This window comes from Corylus avellana, chromosome ca6, assembly GCF_901000735.1.
Source record: "Corylus avellana chromosome ca6, CavTom2PMs-1.0".
NCBI lineage: Eukaryota > Viridiplantae > Streptophyta > Magnoliopsida > Fagales > Betulaceae > Corylus > Corylus avellana.
Window position 1 is genome coordinate 22,447,313 of NC_081546.1, and position 17,954 is coordinate 22,465,266.

Sequence of the window (17,954 nt, forward strand, 5' to 3'; positions counted from 1 at the left end):
TAGCATGGAAGGGAAAGTGAAGATGCATGCACTACTGACTAAGATTGCGGATGAGTACGCCCAGATGAATCTAGAAGAGATCATACTGCTGAAGGCAGGAGCATTTCCAAACGGATCCAACCTATAGAAAGCTGCTTTCCTTGCTAGCATTGATAAGGATTACGAGGCACTAGTCAAGGATGAAGAAGACCTATCAGAAGAATCAGACGGAGAGTGCTAGACCTAGGAGTTGGGTAGCTTTTGAATGGGTAGGGCACTAGGTAGTTAGATTATGCATTGTACTTAGAAGTGCGTTTTGTATCCATGTGTTTTTAAAATTGGATTTTCGAAAGAAAATGAATTTCCACTCGTACTTAGAAGTGCCTTGCTTTGATACCTTCCCTTTTCTTGAAAGTGATGCTTTGAATTGGAACTTCTAAAAAAAAAAAAAAAAATTGGCCCCATTACCGGACGTACGCCCAGAACCCTAAAGCTCTGCGCCTCTTCTTTAAAAACTGCCGAATGTCCTCTAAACATATTAATTTCAATTTTCTTCCATTTTCTCATCAACCAAACACCCTCAAACTCATTTTTGACCAAATCTCCCAAGGAATTTGAAGATTTCCACCCCTTTACACGAATTAAAATGAGGTATGAAGAGGAAGAAAGCTAGGGCGGCCGCCTCATCTTCTTCATGCCCACGATCCAGTCGGATCTGGGCTATGATGCAGGACACTCAAAGCTCTGAGTCTGACCCTGAATTTGAGATGGAGGACATCCCCGATGCCTCTCCAGCGAACAGTTCTGAGCCCAGGGGGCCGATCAGAGAGGTTAGCAGCGGCACTGATGACAACGGCGCCAGCCACAGCTATGACCGCACCCACTTCAGGGTTGATAACACCCAACGTAGGTATCAGGCCTTCTACAAAGGGAGGAAGATTATAGTGGAGAGAGGAATCGAAGTGGCTGACGTAGCCAAAAGAGCTCCATGGGTACAGACGATACTAAACACCTAGGTTGGACAGACATGGTGGTGGATCACCGTCCCGCAGTTGAGGAGCTAGTCCACAAGTTCTAAGCCAATATCCACATGAGGTGCGGCCACTCTTTTCATACTTGGCTCAGAGGCACACCGATCATAGTGACCTTTACTCTTATTAGCCGCATCACCATTCACCGGGGCACCACGAGTGCGCGACCCTAAATATTTGTTGCCAATCGACGGCCTTCCCACCCGTGCTCAGTTGATTGAACATTTCATGGACGGGCATCCCCATCAGATTGAAATGGAGGGAGAAGGAGGTTTCCAGATCAGCAACCTCAAGAGTGACGACAATCGGTGCATCTACCGTATCGTGATCAGTCAGATATTTTCGGTAGTGAGCCTCACATGCATCACCATCGAGCGAGCGAGCTGCCTTTATTCGCTTTTGACAAAGACCTCCATCGATTTTGGCTCCTTGGTCACGATGACAATGATGGGAGTACAGTTAGCCGATGAAATCACTGCCCTACCGTATGGAGCCTTAGTCACCCGAATCGCCGAGCACGCCGGAGCATCCACTAGGGGCCTGACGGAGCTACCGCCATCCAAGGGGCCTATAACCTCTCGATTCCTCAATACAAGCAAAGCTCACCTTCGAGAAGCTGAGGCAGAGCAGAGACCACCGAGGCCCCCGAGTGCAGCCCGAGCTGATAAGGCATCTTCGTTTGTGAGCCAAGATAAGCGTATAACTCGTATGGAGGATACCCTTCGAGAGGTGCAGCGTTCTTTCCAGGAGCTACATGAAGCACGAGCAGAGGATCACACCATTCTTGTCTAGCTGCAAAACCATTTGATGAGATCCCTTGACGTTAGGGACTACAGCATCCACAATCCAAGCATTTGCCCGGGGAGAGAGAGCCCGAGTGCTAGAGGTACACCAGGTCGAGAATCTGCAGGGCCTAGCTCCAGGAGATGATCCCGCTCTTAGAGCAATCTTGCGTTGTCTTTTCCTTTTAGAAGTCCACGAAGGCGGTGGAAATTTTGTATGTTTTGGCTACATTATAAGTCCACCTTGGTGGTGGCAATTTTGATGTATGTTGACTTATTATGCTTCTCCTTATTCTTAGGTCTGATGTATGACTTGCTTTGCAGTGCTTGGTAATGGCAATTTGTATGCGGCTATCTCTTCTTTCTTTCCTTGGGTTTAATTATGTATGGTGATCTTTTCAAAACCATATGCTTCTTTTCAACCGTTTTCTTATATCCAAACTTTTAATTGTTTTTGAAAACCCTCTCTACCAAGAGCATCTTGTTTATTACTAAAACCAAATTTCGATGATGAAATTCCTATAAGGAGGGGAGAGTGTAATACCCCGACAAAAACAATTGTTTTCATTAAAATATTTTCTACAAAGAACGACTAAAAAATTTATGTAAAACCCGGTTTTATAACAAAGGACCTAAGCCCACACTTATAGCCTAAAAACTCCTAAACATTTTGAAGCATAAGCCCAAGCTTAACCCTTTATGACAGTACGTATGCTAGGGTTGCCAGATGTACGCCTTTGTCTCTAGTGAGGACGTAAGATGGGGGACCACCGTACGTACACCTCTAACTTATAGTGAGGACATACAATGGGGGACCATCGGATGTATGCTACTTTTCAGTTGACCACAAGTTAATGGCTCTACGTACGATGCACCCTTTGGACCGTTGAATAAACAGTACTAGATGTACGCCCCAATAGTACTGGACGTCCGCTACTTTTCTGTAGTGACCCAAATAAATTAACTAAGTTTAGGTAGCTTAGTTAGATGCTTAATTTAGGTTTTGGGTCATTAAGGACGGCTAAAAGGGCATTTTGGGGATTTGGACTTACGAACTGGACGTACGCTAAGGTTTACGGACGTACACTCTGGTCTGTAATAGAGGACGAATCCAGGGGGACCACCATACGTACGCCTATAATAGTACATGGGCGTATGCTGGGGACCGCACGGACGTATGCTACTTTTGGAATGGCCCTTAGACAATACTTGGATGTATGCTACTGCCTTTGGACTGTTGTGTAAACAGTACCGAACGTCCGCTACTTTTCAAAGAAGTTGGTTGCTCCCTCTACTATAAATACCCCATACCCTCAACGTTTTAGACGCCCATTTACGCTCTAGGCTTTGCGAAAATCTTTTTGTGAGTGTGTTCTTCTGAGTTTTGTTTGTTTCGTGGAAAAGGAGGAGTGATCCTTGAGGCTTGGCTTCAAGGAGTTAACTTTCTAAGCCATACTTGTTGTTAGGTTGTTGTTACTCTTTTACATGATTAGCTCAGTTGTTGGTTTGTAACTTTAAGCTAGGTTATACCTTTGATCTTGATTAAATTTCAGTTTAGCATTTCATTATGATCAAACGTGTTTTGTATTGCATGGAGACGTTATTTTGAGATAGGTAGTCTTAGAAAGTTTTTTGGTAGCCTTAGAAATCGATTTGGGTGGATAGGAGGACGAATGGACAAAATGAGGTTCTACCTGAAATCCTTGGGAGTGGACGTATGGTCTAGAGCTCGGATGTACGGTCTGAAACATTCCAGGGAACACTATTTTGGTCGGCCGTCCGATAGCTCTTGTTTTCTTATTAGTTTTAGTGGAATTAGGACTAATAGAAGGTTTTCCACAGATTTAGAGAACCCGGACCGTTTGGAGGAATATTCGGATAATTTATACGACCTAAGTGAGTTTTAACTCACATAATGCTTGCTATTATTTTCCATGATTACATGACTATTTTGTGTACCAAAACATGCATATTTGCAACTCTCACGATTTACACTTGTTGCACATGAACTCTAGCATTTTTTAGAAAAAAAGTTGTGCTGAATATGTTAACAAAGTGAGACTTGTAAAAGAATGCACGTAAAATACAAACAAGATAAATTGTATCGTATGACATGGTACACCGGTATGTGCAGTATAATGGCCATGGGCTTACTCTACATGTTAACTTTATGGTCAAATGTGTGTGTGTTATATGAGCCTTGGATCCAATGGTTGTTTCGTGACCGGCACAGCCTTAATGGGCGGTCACTATAAGACGATCATCATTAGCGGTTTGGGCCACCCGAGGTCAGACTTGATCGTCCCGCTAGTGTTATGTACGGTACCTTACAATGGTCAGGGCACCGGCATTGGATTACAAGTCCCTCGAGACAACGCAAACCCTGCTGAGACGGGGTAATAGCTCGAGTAGACCATACTGTTGAACTATGACTGTTACTCTATATCATATGCATATATCTATCTATATCACATCTATGAAAAACTGTCATGATGGAACTGTTGCAGACTTTATAAAAATTAGAGTTCATTACAAAAACTGGCATGGGCATTATATGCATTAACATTCACCAAGTCTTTAGATATACCCCTTTATTTTATGTTTCCCCCCTTCCATTACGAATAATTGTGTGGTTTAGCTAGCTTAGACGAAGATGCCTTCGGGGCAGACGTAGGTGACTGCGCAGGACCTGATTCGAGTCATTTTTGAGGATATGGATTCTGTTTGGTTGAAGTTCATGTGGGATGACAGAGGAACCAACCGAACATATATAATGGAGATTTTTATCTCATTAGCCTTACTTAAACTTAGGATTTGATCTTTTGATCTTTTGATTAAGGCAATTATGTTATGGGTTGTAACCTTATTTGATGATGGTTTGATGACCGATATATTTGATGATTATCATTATATTATGAGGTATTTTGTTTACTCTGGTGTATGAATGTGTGGTTGTGTATGTAATGCTCTTTATTCCTATAGTTTAAAAAGTCTTCTGCTGAGGTCTCTCATCTATGAGAGGTTGAAATCCCTAAGTCTTGTCCCGTGAGGGATAGGGCTGAGAGACAAACTGTGGGATCAATTACTAGTTAATTGACTTGCCCATCGGGGTCGTTATTGTTGGTATCAGTGCCTTATGCTTTGAAAAGACTATAGGATAAAGGGAAAAGAGCACTTAGGCTATGATCACACTAGAGTATAGGATAGATAAGCCGTTAGGACTTAGTCCCTAGAATGGTTGCTTGGTTCTAGACGAGTCGGTTCTAACTCTGCTTTTCATTGCCTAGAATGCCGCCTCAAAGGAACCCAGCAACCAGACCTAATGCGCTAGAAATCGGAAGCCTTAAGGACAATCTTCACCTTGAGCCTGTGGACATTCTGGTCTACGAAGTAGTGCCTCTGAGAAGTCAGGTGATGGACGCGATTGGCAAGCTAGTGTCGCCTTAGATCGAGATAGGATCGCAAGGCAGCCACTTGAAGGAACTGGTTGTTCTTTGAAGGACTTTTGTAGTCATCACTCGAAGAGCTTTGATTGAAGAGGTGATCACATCAGCGCAGAGAATTGGCTGAGCAATGTGGGGGAATTGTTTGCCACTACTGGATGCACTAATGAGTAGAAGGTGGTTTATGCTACTTATAAGCTGACCGGGGAAGCTAAGCGCTGGTGGCAAGACAAGAAAGTGGTGCTTGTCGCTGATTTGGGTTCAGAGAATGCCATTACTTGGGATATCTTCAAGCATGAGTTTAATCGGCACTTCTTTCCCATAGTCGTGCAGAAGGCAAAGGCGCGATAATTTTTGGACTTGGTTCAGGGAGGAATGACAGTGATTGAGTACGCTGCGAAATTTCTGCAGTTGTCATGATTCGGCATGTACCTCATTTTGAATGAGGAGAAGAAGGCGAAAAAGTTCGAACGAGGTCTGAACTCTCGTATTCTGATTATGATGAGTTGCTTCGACATCTGTGATTTCTCTCAATTGGTGGATCAGGCTTCGATCTATGAGGAGAGCCTGAAAGAGAATGCTGCTGAGTATGCGGATCAGAAGAGGATTGCCCAAGGACCTGGTACTTCGGCAGTAGGAGTCGGGCCAGCTAAAAGGATGGCAGTGGGTAGCTTTTCACCCCCGAGGTCACAAGGACGTACCTTCAATAACCCTCAAGTTTCGACGCAGAGGAGTCAGATATCGGAGCTGTGCAGGAAGTGTAACAAGGTTCATTGGGGACCATGTAGAATGGCAACCGGGACTTGCTACCGGTGTAGCCAGTTTGGCCACTTTAGTAAGGACTGCGTGTGCAAAGGAGGTGCTCAGAAACCTTTGGCGCCATCACAAGTCTACCTGCTTGTTCTGGGAGAGTCGGAGGGAGGATCGGAAATGGTGATAGGTACTGTTCTATACTTGGATTTGAAGTTTCAGTTTTGTTTGATTCAGGGGCTACCCACTCTTTCGTATCTATTATGTTTGTAAGACTATCTAGACTTGTAGTACCGACTTTGGAACCCGGTCTTCCTGTAACTACTCCCGTAGGAAAAACTATAGTCTGTAAGCGTGTAGTTTGCTGATGCCGTGTTAGCATCTGTGGAAGAGTACTTCCTACAAACTTAGTTGTTCTTCTTATGATTAGTTATGATGTTATTCTCGAAATGGATTGGCTGGCGAAGCATCTGGCGATTATCGACTACGCTCGAAAGCAAGTTACGCTTAGGTTGGGGAGAAGGAGAAGTAACGTACATTGTATCGTTAGTAAGGTCTTTACCTCCAACTATTTCTACTGTTCGGGCCAGGAAGCTTATTCTTGGAGGGGCAGGCATTTTTGGCATTCGTTGTTGCCCCAATAAAAGAAGAGAAGAGGGACCTGCAAGACATCCCTGTGGTGCGAGACTAACCACATGTCTTTTCAACAAACTACTCTGAATTGCCACCACAGAGAGAGGTTGAATTTTGAATTGAGTGCGTGCTAGGCACTAATCCTATATCAAAGGCACCATATAGGATGGCACCGTTGGAGTTGAAGGAGCTAAAGGAACAGCTCCAAGAACTTTTGGATAAAGGATTTATCCGCCCAAGTACATCATTGTGGGGAGCGCCGGTGTTGTTCATGAAGATGAAAGACGGATCGATGAGGATGTGCATCGACTATTGCGAGCTGGACAAGGTGGTGATTAAGAACAAGTATCCTTTGCCAAGGATTGACAACTTGTTTGATCAGATGCAAGGAGCGCGCGTGTTTTCTAAGATTGACTTGCACTCAGGCTATCACCAAGTGAGGGTGAAGGAAGAGGACATTCCTAAGACGGCCTTTAGGACTCGTTATGTACATTACGAGTTTTTAGTTATGTCTTTCGGACTAACTAACACACCAGTTGTCTTCATGAACACGATGAATAGAATCTTTCATGACTATCTAGACCAATTCACCTTGGTCTTCATTGATGACATCTTGATCTACTCAAAGACGTCGGAGGAGCACAAGGAGCATTTACGGAAGGCATTAGAGAGGCTTCAAAGGGTGTAGCTCTATGCGAAGCTCGAGAAATGTGAGTTTTGGTTGGACAATGTATCATTCCTTGGACACGTGATTTCTGGAGAAGGTGTAGCAGTTGACCCATAACATAGCATAGGTTGTGATTTGCGATAAATGCTGATCTATGCACATTTCTCATTAACCATAACATAAAAATATTAAATCTTGTTCTAAATAGCTTAAATAACTTTTGCGATAATTTTGCTCCTTTTATAGATTTTGTTGTCTTGAGACTTGAGTGATAATTTGGAAGATATTTATTTATTTATTTTTAGTGCATCTACAATTTTGTTTTTCTGATTATTCAAATTGAGTACCCTGCTATGGCTCCCAAGAGAATAAGAGTTTAAGAACAAGAAAAATAAAAAAGTTTATAAGAGTATTTTTTATTTGACTTTCTATTTGCTGCATGCGTGGATATTTATGCACTCAATGTGCCTTGTAACCCTTTTTTCTGAATTCATTTAAAAAAAAAAAAAAAAAGTATCCAACAAATAATTTCATTATTTAAATTTTAACCGATTTAGACATAAGGATGAGATAGATTTTTTATTTTTTATTTTTAAAATAAGGATGAAAGTTGGGGCACAATATTTTTATAGTTAACAGGATAAAGACCAACTTAATAAATAACTAAAAATATCAACCGAAGGACCAAATAATGTTTTATAACAAAATACTACAAATATGCCTATACATTAGGTTGTGTTTAGGCCAATTAACATGAGAAGAGAACAAAACTGGATTTTAACTTATTAGGGGTGTGCAATTTCTAATTTCTTTTCTTTTTTTTCTTAAGAAATGTTAGATTTCTTTGTAAGGATAATTCTATCAAAATTAAAATAAAATAAAAAGTTGGGACCTACTTCTTATCCATTAATTTACTATGGTCAAACCCAGTCAGCTCCATGCATTTATTGACGAATACTAACAATATTTTAACTTTCTTTCTTTTTTTTTTTTTTTTTAAAAAAAAAAAAAAAGAAAAAGAAAAAGACAACAACAAATAGAAGCCAAAGAGAAAGAAAAGGCATGTATGTAAGAATACATGAGAGATAAAAATAAAAAATAAAAATAAAAACCGTCCAAATCTTACTATACTCAGCTCTTTACTTGTAGCAACAAAAACTTGATTGTTTAGTAGCCGTTACTTCATCATTAATACTGATAATTTTTTCTCCACTACCAAGACTTACGGATTTTTCATTAGTTTTAGCTTCTAAACTTTTTTGGCTTGTGATTTCATGGATATTTGTAATCATATGCAGAAATGCTTCCTCCACGTTCAGATTCTGCAATGCAGATGTTTCCATGAAACATAAACCTTCTACCTCGGCAAGAGTTTTTCCTTCTTCCTCGCTGACTTCTCTCGAGTTACCCAAATCAGATTTGTTACCCACAAGAACAACCACCATGTCTGAGCTTCCAAATTGTCGGAGCTCCCGCAGCCATTTCTTCACATTCTCGTACGTTGCTCGCCTGGTTATGTCATACACCAGCAAGCCACCTAATGCTCCACGGTAATATGAACTGGTAATGGCTCTAAACCTACAACAAGATTATATTCATGTTGATGAGAATTAATTTCAAATTAGCAGTCGCATTAGTGATTAGTGTTAATTTAGATAGCTTATCTAACAGTATAATAGAGATGATTAAATATTAATGGAACAAAAAATGTTAACATTTTCTTGAAGGGGTTGGATCCCCTAAATTCCACTGCTCAAATTACACGCAATTTCAGGTAGCCTACAAGGAGATATGGATCTTCAACAATATACTATTCGGATCGCTAACAATTCGAACAACAAATTGCAAGAGCCTCTACAGAGTCTATCTACTCGAATAAGTTTCGGATCGCTAACAATTCGAACAACAAATTGCAAGAGCCTCTATAGAGTCTATCTACTCGAATAAGTTTCGGGCAACTCGCACAACTATTAGGATAGATGAGGCTTATAGAAGCTCTCACACATTTATTGCTCAAATTACTTGATGTTGGATCTCTTTCTGTCCATAAAGAGGGCAGGCGCGGGGCTCCCCAACCCCATATAGCACTAACAAAAAAGAGGGGTTTAATGACATTTGGGAATGTCTTTTGGGAAAAAAACACTTCACAAAAAGGCATCATTTTACTGTTTAAACAACATCATTTCTAAAGTGATGACCTTTGAATAGTGTTACTATTCAACAAACAAAATTCACGCCGCAGAAAATGTCATTTAAACACTAACACTGTTCAACCAACACAATTCACACGCCGGAAGATGTCTTTTGAATAGTAACAGGTGTCATTTGAACAATTTTATTTCTCAAGTGACACTACATTTTTGAAAATTCGGCGCTCGAAATTGGCTATTATAAGTTGGACATGACTCTCTCTCTAAAATTATTTAAAAAAAAAAAAAAAAAAATAGAGGGGTGGCTGCCTTGGGGTAGGGGGTGGCTTGTTGCAATTCCTAGAGGTGGGTGGGGGTGGCTCTTCACGACCCCGGCCACCTCAGATTTGGTTACGGTGGCCACGCGCCGCCCCCGCCAACCACCTTAGAAGTGGCTGAGGGTGGCGTGCGGCCACCTCTAGGGTGGTTGGGATGGCTCATGGGCCACCCTAGCCAGATCTGGGGTGGCCTAGCCCAAATTTGATTGGGGTTGGTTGCGCGCACCCCAACTAGATCTAGGGGTGGGCTTTAGGCCACCCCGGCCATATTAAAAAAAATTATTCTTTTATATAAAAAATTTAATGTCGGTTGAATAATGACAAGTCATCTTAAGAAAAGTGATGTTTCATTGTTCAAATGTCACTTTTCTTAATAAAGTGACATTTGAGTAGTAATGACACTATCGGTGAAGTGTCGTGTGAACAAAAACGACTTCATTTAGTAACGTTTGAACAGTATATGTTACTATTCATGAATCTCGATCACATGTGATGTTTGGCAAGCGTCACCATTGAAACATCACTAAATGAATAGTGACAATTTTTGTGACAAAAGCCTCACTTTTCAAGAGTCACTAATTCCATGTTTATTTTCTTTTGTAGTGCAGGTGGGCACTAAACCCCAAGCTACTCAAGGCAAGTAGGCTCTGCACATACCCTCTCTCTCTCTCTCTCTCTCTAAGGACTATGTGAATTGCATGCAATTCAACCCACAAACTTCAAAGGATGTGAGTTTCATATAAGAGTTCTAAAAGCATTTCTAAAGACATATAACCAAATCTATTGTATAGAAAGAATTTAAAAGGTTCATTTTCCTTTGATGGAATATCATACAAGGAATTTCATAATGTTATTTTAATTTTTTTTCTTGTTAAATTTTAATGAAGCCGAGACCCATTATTTATTGTGTAGGCAGGCTAGTCCGGTGGCAATCTGGCCTGTTTGGGATTGTGTTTGAGGTGCCTAAAAGTACTTTTAACACTCAAAAAGTCCGTTTGAAAAAAGAAGTACTCGTTTGGTAAAAAAATTAAAAGTGCTTTTAAGGGTCTAAAAAGCATAAAAATAGCCAAAAAAAAAAAAAACACTTTTGGTAAAAGCTTAAAAATAAAGCTTTTGTCCAAAAGCTCTTTTTGACTTGAAAGCTCTATTTTTCAAACACAATCCGAAACAAGCTCAGGCATAAATTAAAAGATACGCTTTAGGTCCAGGGAGGCTTTGATGTAGAGTGGGCTCAGTAAATTAAAAATTTAGGTTTTGTTTTTTTTGGTGTAAAATATTTTTTGCAATTTTTTGAAATTTTTAATTTGACCAAAAATTATGGTCAAATTAAAAAATATTTTTGGTTAACTAGAAAAACCTTATTTAATTTATATAAGATGGTTTTCCTTTTTAAAAGGGTTAAATACCTTATTCCCCGCTGTGGTTTAGCTTTATTTTTTTATACCCTAGCTTCTTTACTTTTTATCATAGAAACCTCTAGTTTGCCTAAAGACGGAGATTGAACCTCCGTCTAAATTCTATCCAAAATTTGACAGAACGGCAAGTCAGGACCAATATAAAATTGACACGTGTCCTTATAATTAATTTTAAAAAAATTAAATTTAAAAACATTAAAAAATTATATTTGGGGGTGGCCGAAACCACCACCAAAGGTCCTTGAGGGTGGCCAAAACCATCCCCAGCCACCCCTAAACCGACCATTTAGGGCTCACTCGGCCACCCCAAGGAGCCAAAGGGGGTGGCCGAAACCACCCCCAAACCTTTGGGTGTGGTTTCGCCACCCCCTTTGCCACCCCCCAACTTGCCGTGGGGGTGGATTCTGGCCAGATGGGGGGGGTGGTTGGGCACCCCCAAATGACCAAGGGGGTGGCTACGGGTACCACTTTTATTTTATTTTTAATTTATTTAAATATAATTTTTTAATGTTTTTAATTTAAAAAATATATAGTGTTTAAATTAATTATAGGGACATGTGCCAATTCCTTATTGATGCTGACATGGCGTTCTGTCAAATTTTGGACGGAGGTACCATCTCTGTCTTTAGCAAACTAGAGGTACTTTTTGTAATAAAAAGTAAACTTATGTGGGCAAAAAATAAAAAAGTTAAACCAGAGGGAGAATAAAGTTCTTAACCCTTTTTAAAATTGTAAACCATTTTTCAAATTTGTGTTTCTCGTTCTTGTATGTACTCTCTTGTAGTTCATTTTTTGCACCCCCCATATGTCGCTCGAGATCGCCACCTACAGGAGGTTAACGAAAGTCGTCGGAGGCTACCAAAGTTTGCAGGAATCAACCATCGGACTTCACTGGAAGTCACTGGTGGAGTTCACAGAACTTTATCGGAATCCGTTGGTTGCTGTTGGAGGCCATCAGAATTCATCATTACAGTTTGTTAGAGGTTGCCAGAAGTCATCGGTCATTTTTGGTCACCGTCGCTAATTTTCAATACAAGCCAAATGCCATAAAATGTATTCAGCAGAAATCATTTTTCAGGAAAATGATTTCAATGAAAATTGTTTCCAACGGCAAACATTTCTTACGTCGAAATAAACGGAGCCTTAATACTTTTATTTTACCATGTTGGGAATTAGACCAGCGATGGTGACGTAGGCCCAAGCCCAATTGTGAAGCTAAGGGAGGCCCAACCCAATCATAAGTTTGGAAAGGCTCCCTTAGGATGGTTTGCTGTGATCAGAGAAGTTCATTGATACTGACCCTCAAACAAGTCTTATAGGGTCAGGAATTTGGCACCGACTATTCATGCTCGGGGTTACACTTACGAGGAAGCTCTGGGTATCTCCCCACATCCCTCACACGATGGGACTTATGACAAGACCAAATCTCCAAATAATCTACAAGGAAAAGACGGAAGTGAAATGTGACCACGTTGCTTGCATCATCAATCAGTGTACGAATGTGATGGAAGTCCAATCATCTTAAATGAAATCAATCAAAATTCTGTGTCATTTTGATCTAGAGATTGACACTTGGCGAATGGCACGACTCAGATCTTAGAAACTGACAAATTCACGGATTAGGATCCCCTCCAATTGTGAGTAATTGGAGAATCTCATTTTTTGAGATCTTAGCCATCCAAAGCATCTAAGGGTCTAAAACATCTAGGAATACAAAACTCAAAAATAAACCCAACACACCTGATTATAAATAATAAAAACATTTATTTATTTGTTTTTTTTTTTTTTTTTTTAATAATTGGAGGAGAAGCCACCCCATGGGGCGGTTCGCCGCCGCCGCCTGCCATCCCATGGCTGGCTGGGGGTGGCCATGCGGCCACCCCCAGCAGATCTGGAGGTGGGTGGCCACCCCATGGCTCAGGGGTGGCCTCGCGCCACCCCCAGAAGCCCATGGGGTGGCTGTGCGGCCACCCCCAGCAGATTTGGGCTTGGCGCGTGACCACCCCCAAAAGGCCTAGGGTGGCTGCGCGGCTACCCGATGGCCTTCTAGGGTGGCGCGAGGTCACCCCATGGCCAAGGGGTGGCCTCGCGCCACCCCTCTCGTAAAACCCATGGGGTGGCCGTAAGGCCACTCTCGAAGATCTAGGGTGGCCATCACCCCTCAGAAGGTTTCCAGTTAAGCATGCACCACCCCATGGCCTGTGGGTGGCGAGGTCACCTCGATGGCCATGGGCGGCCTCACCACCCCCAAAAAAGCCCATGGGGCGGCCGCAAGGATCACCCCTACCGACTGGGGTGGCACAGAATCACTTCTGGGAAGGGGCCTGGGGGTGGTCAAGCATGTCACCCCATGGCCTTCTAGGGTGGCGCGAGGCCACCCCTTGGCCATGGGGGTAGCCGCACACCCACCCCTAGGCCATGGGGGTAGCCGCCACCCCCAGATGGGCGGCTCTGAGCGGAACTGCCCCTTGGTTTTTTAGATTTTGTTTTAAATTAATTAATTTTTTAATTTAAATTTGGTATAAAATCATGTGTGGTTGTGTTTGTGTTTGAGTTTTAAGATTAAAATATTTTAAATCCTTAAATTCATCTAAGAGCATTCCCAATGGAAGAGCCAAATGTTACTTTTATCTAAAATGGCTCTTCAAATGTTTAAAAAACCTCCTACATTGGATGAGCAAAAAAAAAATGTAAAATGGATGTTTGATTAGAAGAGCTAAAAAAAAAGTTAAATGTAGCAGCACTTTTTAAGGGAGCTATTTTATTTTTCATTGTTTCTCTCACATGTTTTTTCTTTTTCCAAATCTTTTCCTACTTTTTCTCTGCATATTCTCTTTTTTCCAAATTTTTTTCTATTTTTCCTCTCACATGTTCTCTTTTTTCCAAAACTTTTCTTACTTTTAATAATATTTTAATAGAATCAATAGAAATATAGCTAATCGGATGTAGAGACATTTTAAAATGGCTTAGCTACACTAGATAAAAGTGAGTTTTGATGAGCCATTTTACATAAAAATATGGCTCCTCCATTGGGAATGCTCTAAGGGCTGAGATTAGAGAAAATAAGATTCTCATTTTCGCCCACAAGCGGAGGGGATCCTATCCCAAATTCACTATAATGTGCGTAGTATACGAATTTCTCACTCCTCATTAATCCTATCACATTTAAGAGGCAGCTGTCATATCCATCACGTGCGTCCCATGCTTGCAACTGTGCGCGTTAGGCGCAAATCTACCCCACCACTACATGTAGCATTCGAAGTCTTCGTGATGATACATGGCATTCTCTCATCATCCAAGGAAGGTGATGCACGAAGTCTCCCAAAATAAAGAAAAAGGAAGTCTCCTTAATAGCAAAGATATGTAAATAGCAGCGAAGGGCGAAAAAGAAGGTAAGGAAAAAATATATCCTTCGAACAAAAAAAACACTTAATTTATCATGTCATATGCTGAATTAGGCATCGGAGGGCCTTCAACTACGGCCGAGGGTCTCCTCACATGGTACTTAATTTATCATGTCATTCCTTTTTTTAAGGTTAAAAAAAGAAAAAGAAATAGAAAGAAGACAATAACAGGAAATATACAACTTGGAAATAAAATATTACAAATATTTCAGATAAAATCACAGTTTAATCGTTCAAAAAATATTACTAGGAGGGAGGAGTAAGGTGAGATGAGATTGGATTTGGATTTACTGTAACTATTTATCTAAATTACTAGCAATTGGACAGATAATGTGAAAAGATTCATATCAAACCCAACTCTGAAATAATATTTGAGCTACTGGACTATTTACTTAAACAAATAGATCTTATATGGACCTCTCATATTACTCTAAATCTCCCTACATGTTAGACCCACCTTAGAGATGGTGGGTGGGGCTAATATGTCATAATTGTACCTTGCATAGCTAAAAGCCCAAAGCTAAGAAGCTTCCTGGTTTTATACTCCTTGTGGGTGGCCCTAACGTCACTTACCAAAAAAAAAAAAAAAAAAAAAACCTATAATGTCACTTACTCTCCATTTTTTTAAAGAAAATAAAATTTATATTATGACTCTAATTAATTAGTCAAATTACAATTAGAATCGTTTAAAATTATTTTTAAAGTACAGTCTTACTTAATAAAAAATTAATACATTTATAAGCATCTTTATAATTACCTATTTAACATGGACAACCCATTCAATATAAATATACTTCTACTTTTTCTCTCTCTTTCTTTTCTCTCTATTTTTTTTAATCTCGTGAAAGCAACAATATATTAAAACTTCATATTCATCTTTCATCTCGCTATAATATAGAGTACACATTTTTTTATAATTTTTTAGTAGTTTATATTTAATTTTAGTTTATATATATATATATAAACCATTAAAAAAACTATACATATGTACTACAATCCATTGGTATTTTCCTGTTCTTTTCTCTGAGAATATTCAGTTGGTGTTAGATTTGTAAAACAAAATTAACCATTAAAAAAAACCTATACAAATGTGCTACAATAATGTTTCTTTGTTTGAATCATGGCCCATTATTGTTTATGATAAGACTAGGAAGCCACATGTCAAAGCATGGCAGATGAGAAACATCACAAGAATTCGTCGATTGCTGTGAAATGAAAAGGAGTCATGCTATGTGGCTGCCAAAAAGTTTCCTAGCGTAGGACATATATTAAAAAAAAAAATTAAAATTTTTTTTTTGTCATTTATTTATTTTTGATTAGTTAAATTTTTATAAGTTAATATTTAATTTTTAATGCTTTAAAACTTGTTTTTGGATTTAAAACTAAAATCTAGGGGTGAAAGGTTAATTCTTTATGGATTGTATCACCCAAAATGGATTCAATTATCCTAAATTTGATGTTAATGCTTCAAATTTTGTGCTAATATCTCAAATTTAGTGTTAATATTTCAAATTTAGATTTTTTTTTTAATATCTTCCTTCTTCAATTTAAAAAAAAAAAAAAAAAAATTGGCCTTTGGCCGACACTCGAATACCCCATGCTGCCGAAAATCTCAACTGAATGAAAAGAGCATGCTCCTACTCCCAATCACAAAAGAGGCAGAAAAAGCAGGAGAAAAAAAAGGTGTCCCAAGCAGGACACGAGTCAAACAAAGGTCACAGGGTGGTTCAGTTTGTGCTCCTCCTTTTCAACTTTTCATTATGACTTGTATTGTGTATACCGTCCAAAAATGAATAAGGATGATTTTCTTTCGGTTTCTGGGTCCCATCTCCCTCGGATTACACATTTCTTTCTCTACTTAATTCTGATTACAACCCTGCCTTCATTAAATCACGGATGAACAGTCCCACTATGTATGAAAGGGTGATAACAAACACAACGCCGGCGTGCATGTTCTAAACAATTTTTTTTTTTTTTTAATAATATTTAATATTATTAAAAAAAATAAAAATAAAAAATTGCCTAGCATGCATGAATAGTTCATGCACGCCGGCGTTGTCTGAATCACGGCTCTGTATGAAAAGATCATAGAAGAAAGAATCATACTCAGGAAATCCTATTCTTTTATCACCTTCATTTTTATATCGGTTGATGTGTTATAATATTTTTAAAATACTTTAAATAATTGATATAAAAAAATTACTTAAAATACGGTGGTGAACAGTTTGTTTCTTGAAGGTTAAGATAAAGAGTTTAGGGTTGGACCCACTTGGCTGAGTTTCTGTCAGCACCGGCAAGTTAAGAAAAAAAAAAAGAAAAAAAAGAGAGTAATAAACCTCAGCTTTTCATACTTCAATTATACATAATCTGAACCAAAGTATACATGTTTTAATTAGCTTTTTCATCCTTTTCATTTCATATATATATATACTTCTCAATCTCATAACTCTTTTAATTAGGTTTAATTTCTTTCTGGAAAAATTTAGCATGAATTCCAAAAGATGGTGTATATATAGCAAATCAGAACACAATTAAAGAACATGGATTGCAGATATAATCAAAACTAGAAGAAGATGCATATATATATAAATACCTTTCTTGGCCTGCCGTGTCCCATATCTGAGCCTTGATGAGCTTGTCACCAACCCTTATATTCCTGTAAGCAAATTCAACACCTATGGTGGGCTTTGAATCTAAACGAAATTCACCTTTTGCAAATCTGGAGAGAAGATTTGATTTCCCAACGCCAGAGTCTCCAATAAGAACAGCCTTGAACAGATAATCACACTCTTCATCGAATGAATCAGCCATGTGCTATTTTCTTTTTCTCAATCTCTCCCAAGAGAGGGAAAAAAAGGGGGAAAAATTATGCAGTGAGGAAAATATCAGAAAAGAGAAAGGATTGAGGCATGGTGGTGAGTCATGATCTTATTATATTTATAAATATAAATTTCAAAGCAAGTAACTTTGGCAGTTCCTGTGGCATTGTTTTGGAGGGTATTGAGTGTTTACATGTGGAAACATTGATAAAGACATGATGCCTGTTTCTTGAGGTTGTCAAGATTGGGTGTCAGTGATAAACAAGGATATAAAACCAGTTAAACCAAAAAGCCCATTTGTTCTTCCAATTGTGTGCTTATGTGGCATTTTTTGATTGGACATTCCTAACATGATTCTCACTATGGGTTACCTTATCTGGAGTCAATTGTTTATAACACATACATCTCATTGGTTGCTTAAAAGCACAGCATTAGTGATCATAGTTAATCATTCCAAATTCTCTCATCTTGGAAAATAAATGTTTAGATGTAACCGTATGTTAACGTTGGTGGTTAGATTACGTTTCATTTGTTATGAGCGCGCCCTCATTGTACATTGTCATG

The 17,954-nt window shown here is 39.3% G+C and overlaps 1 protein-coding gene across 1 annotated transcript; it reads right to left on the reverse strand.

The window, feature by feature from the left end:
• Window positions 1-8,325: 8,325 nt before the first annotated feature.
• Window positions 8,326-17,497, reverse strand: LOC132184351 (ras-related protein RABA6b-like). The gene is made up of 2 exons (XM_059597963.1): window positions 17,165-17,497; window positions 8,326-8,863 (listed from the first exon to the last, which is right to left on the reverse strand). Exons 1-2 carry the CDS (start codon window positions 17,380-17,382, stop codon window positions 8,425-8,427), a joined length of 657 nt encoding a protein of 218 aa, XP_059453946.1. The 5' UTR covers window positions 17,383-17,497; the 3' UTR covers window positions 8,326-8,424.
• Between the last annotated feature and the right edge of the window lie 457 nt (window positions 17,498-17,954).

Coding starts and splice junctions, on each gene's coding strand:
- LOC132184351 (XM_059597963.1), bottom strand. CDS start 17,382: ATGGCTGATTCATTCGATGAAGAGTGTGATTATCTGTTCAAGGCTGTT. Junction 8,864..17,164: donor GACACGGCAGGCCAAGAAAG/GTATTTATATAT, acceptor ATCTTGTTGTAG/GTTTAGAGCCATTACCAGTT.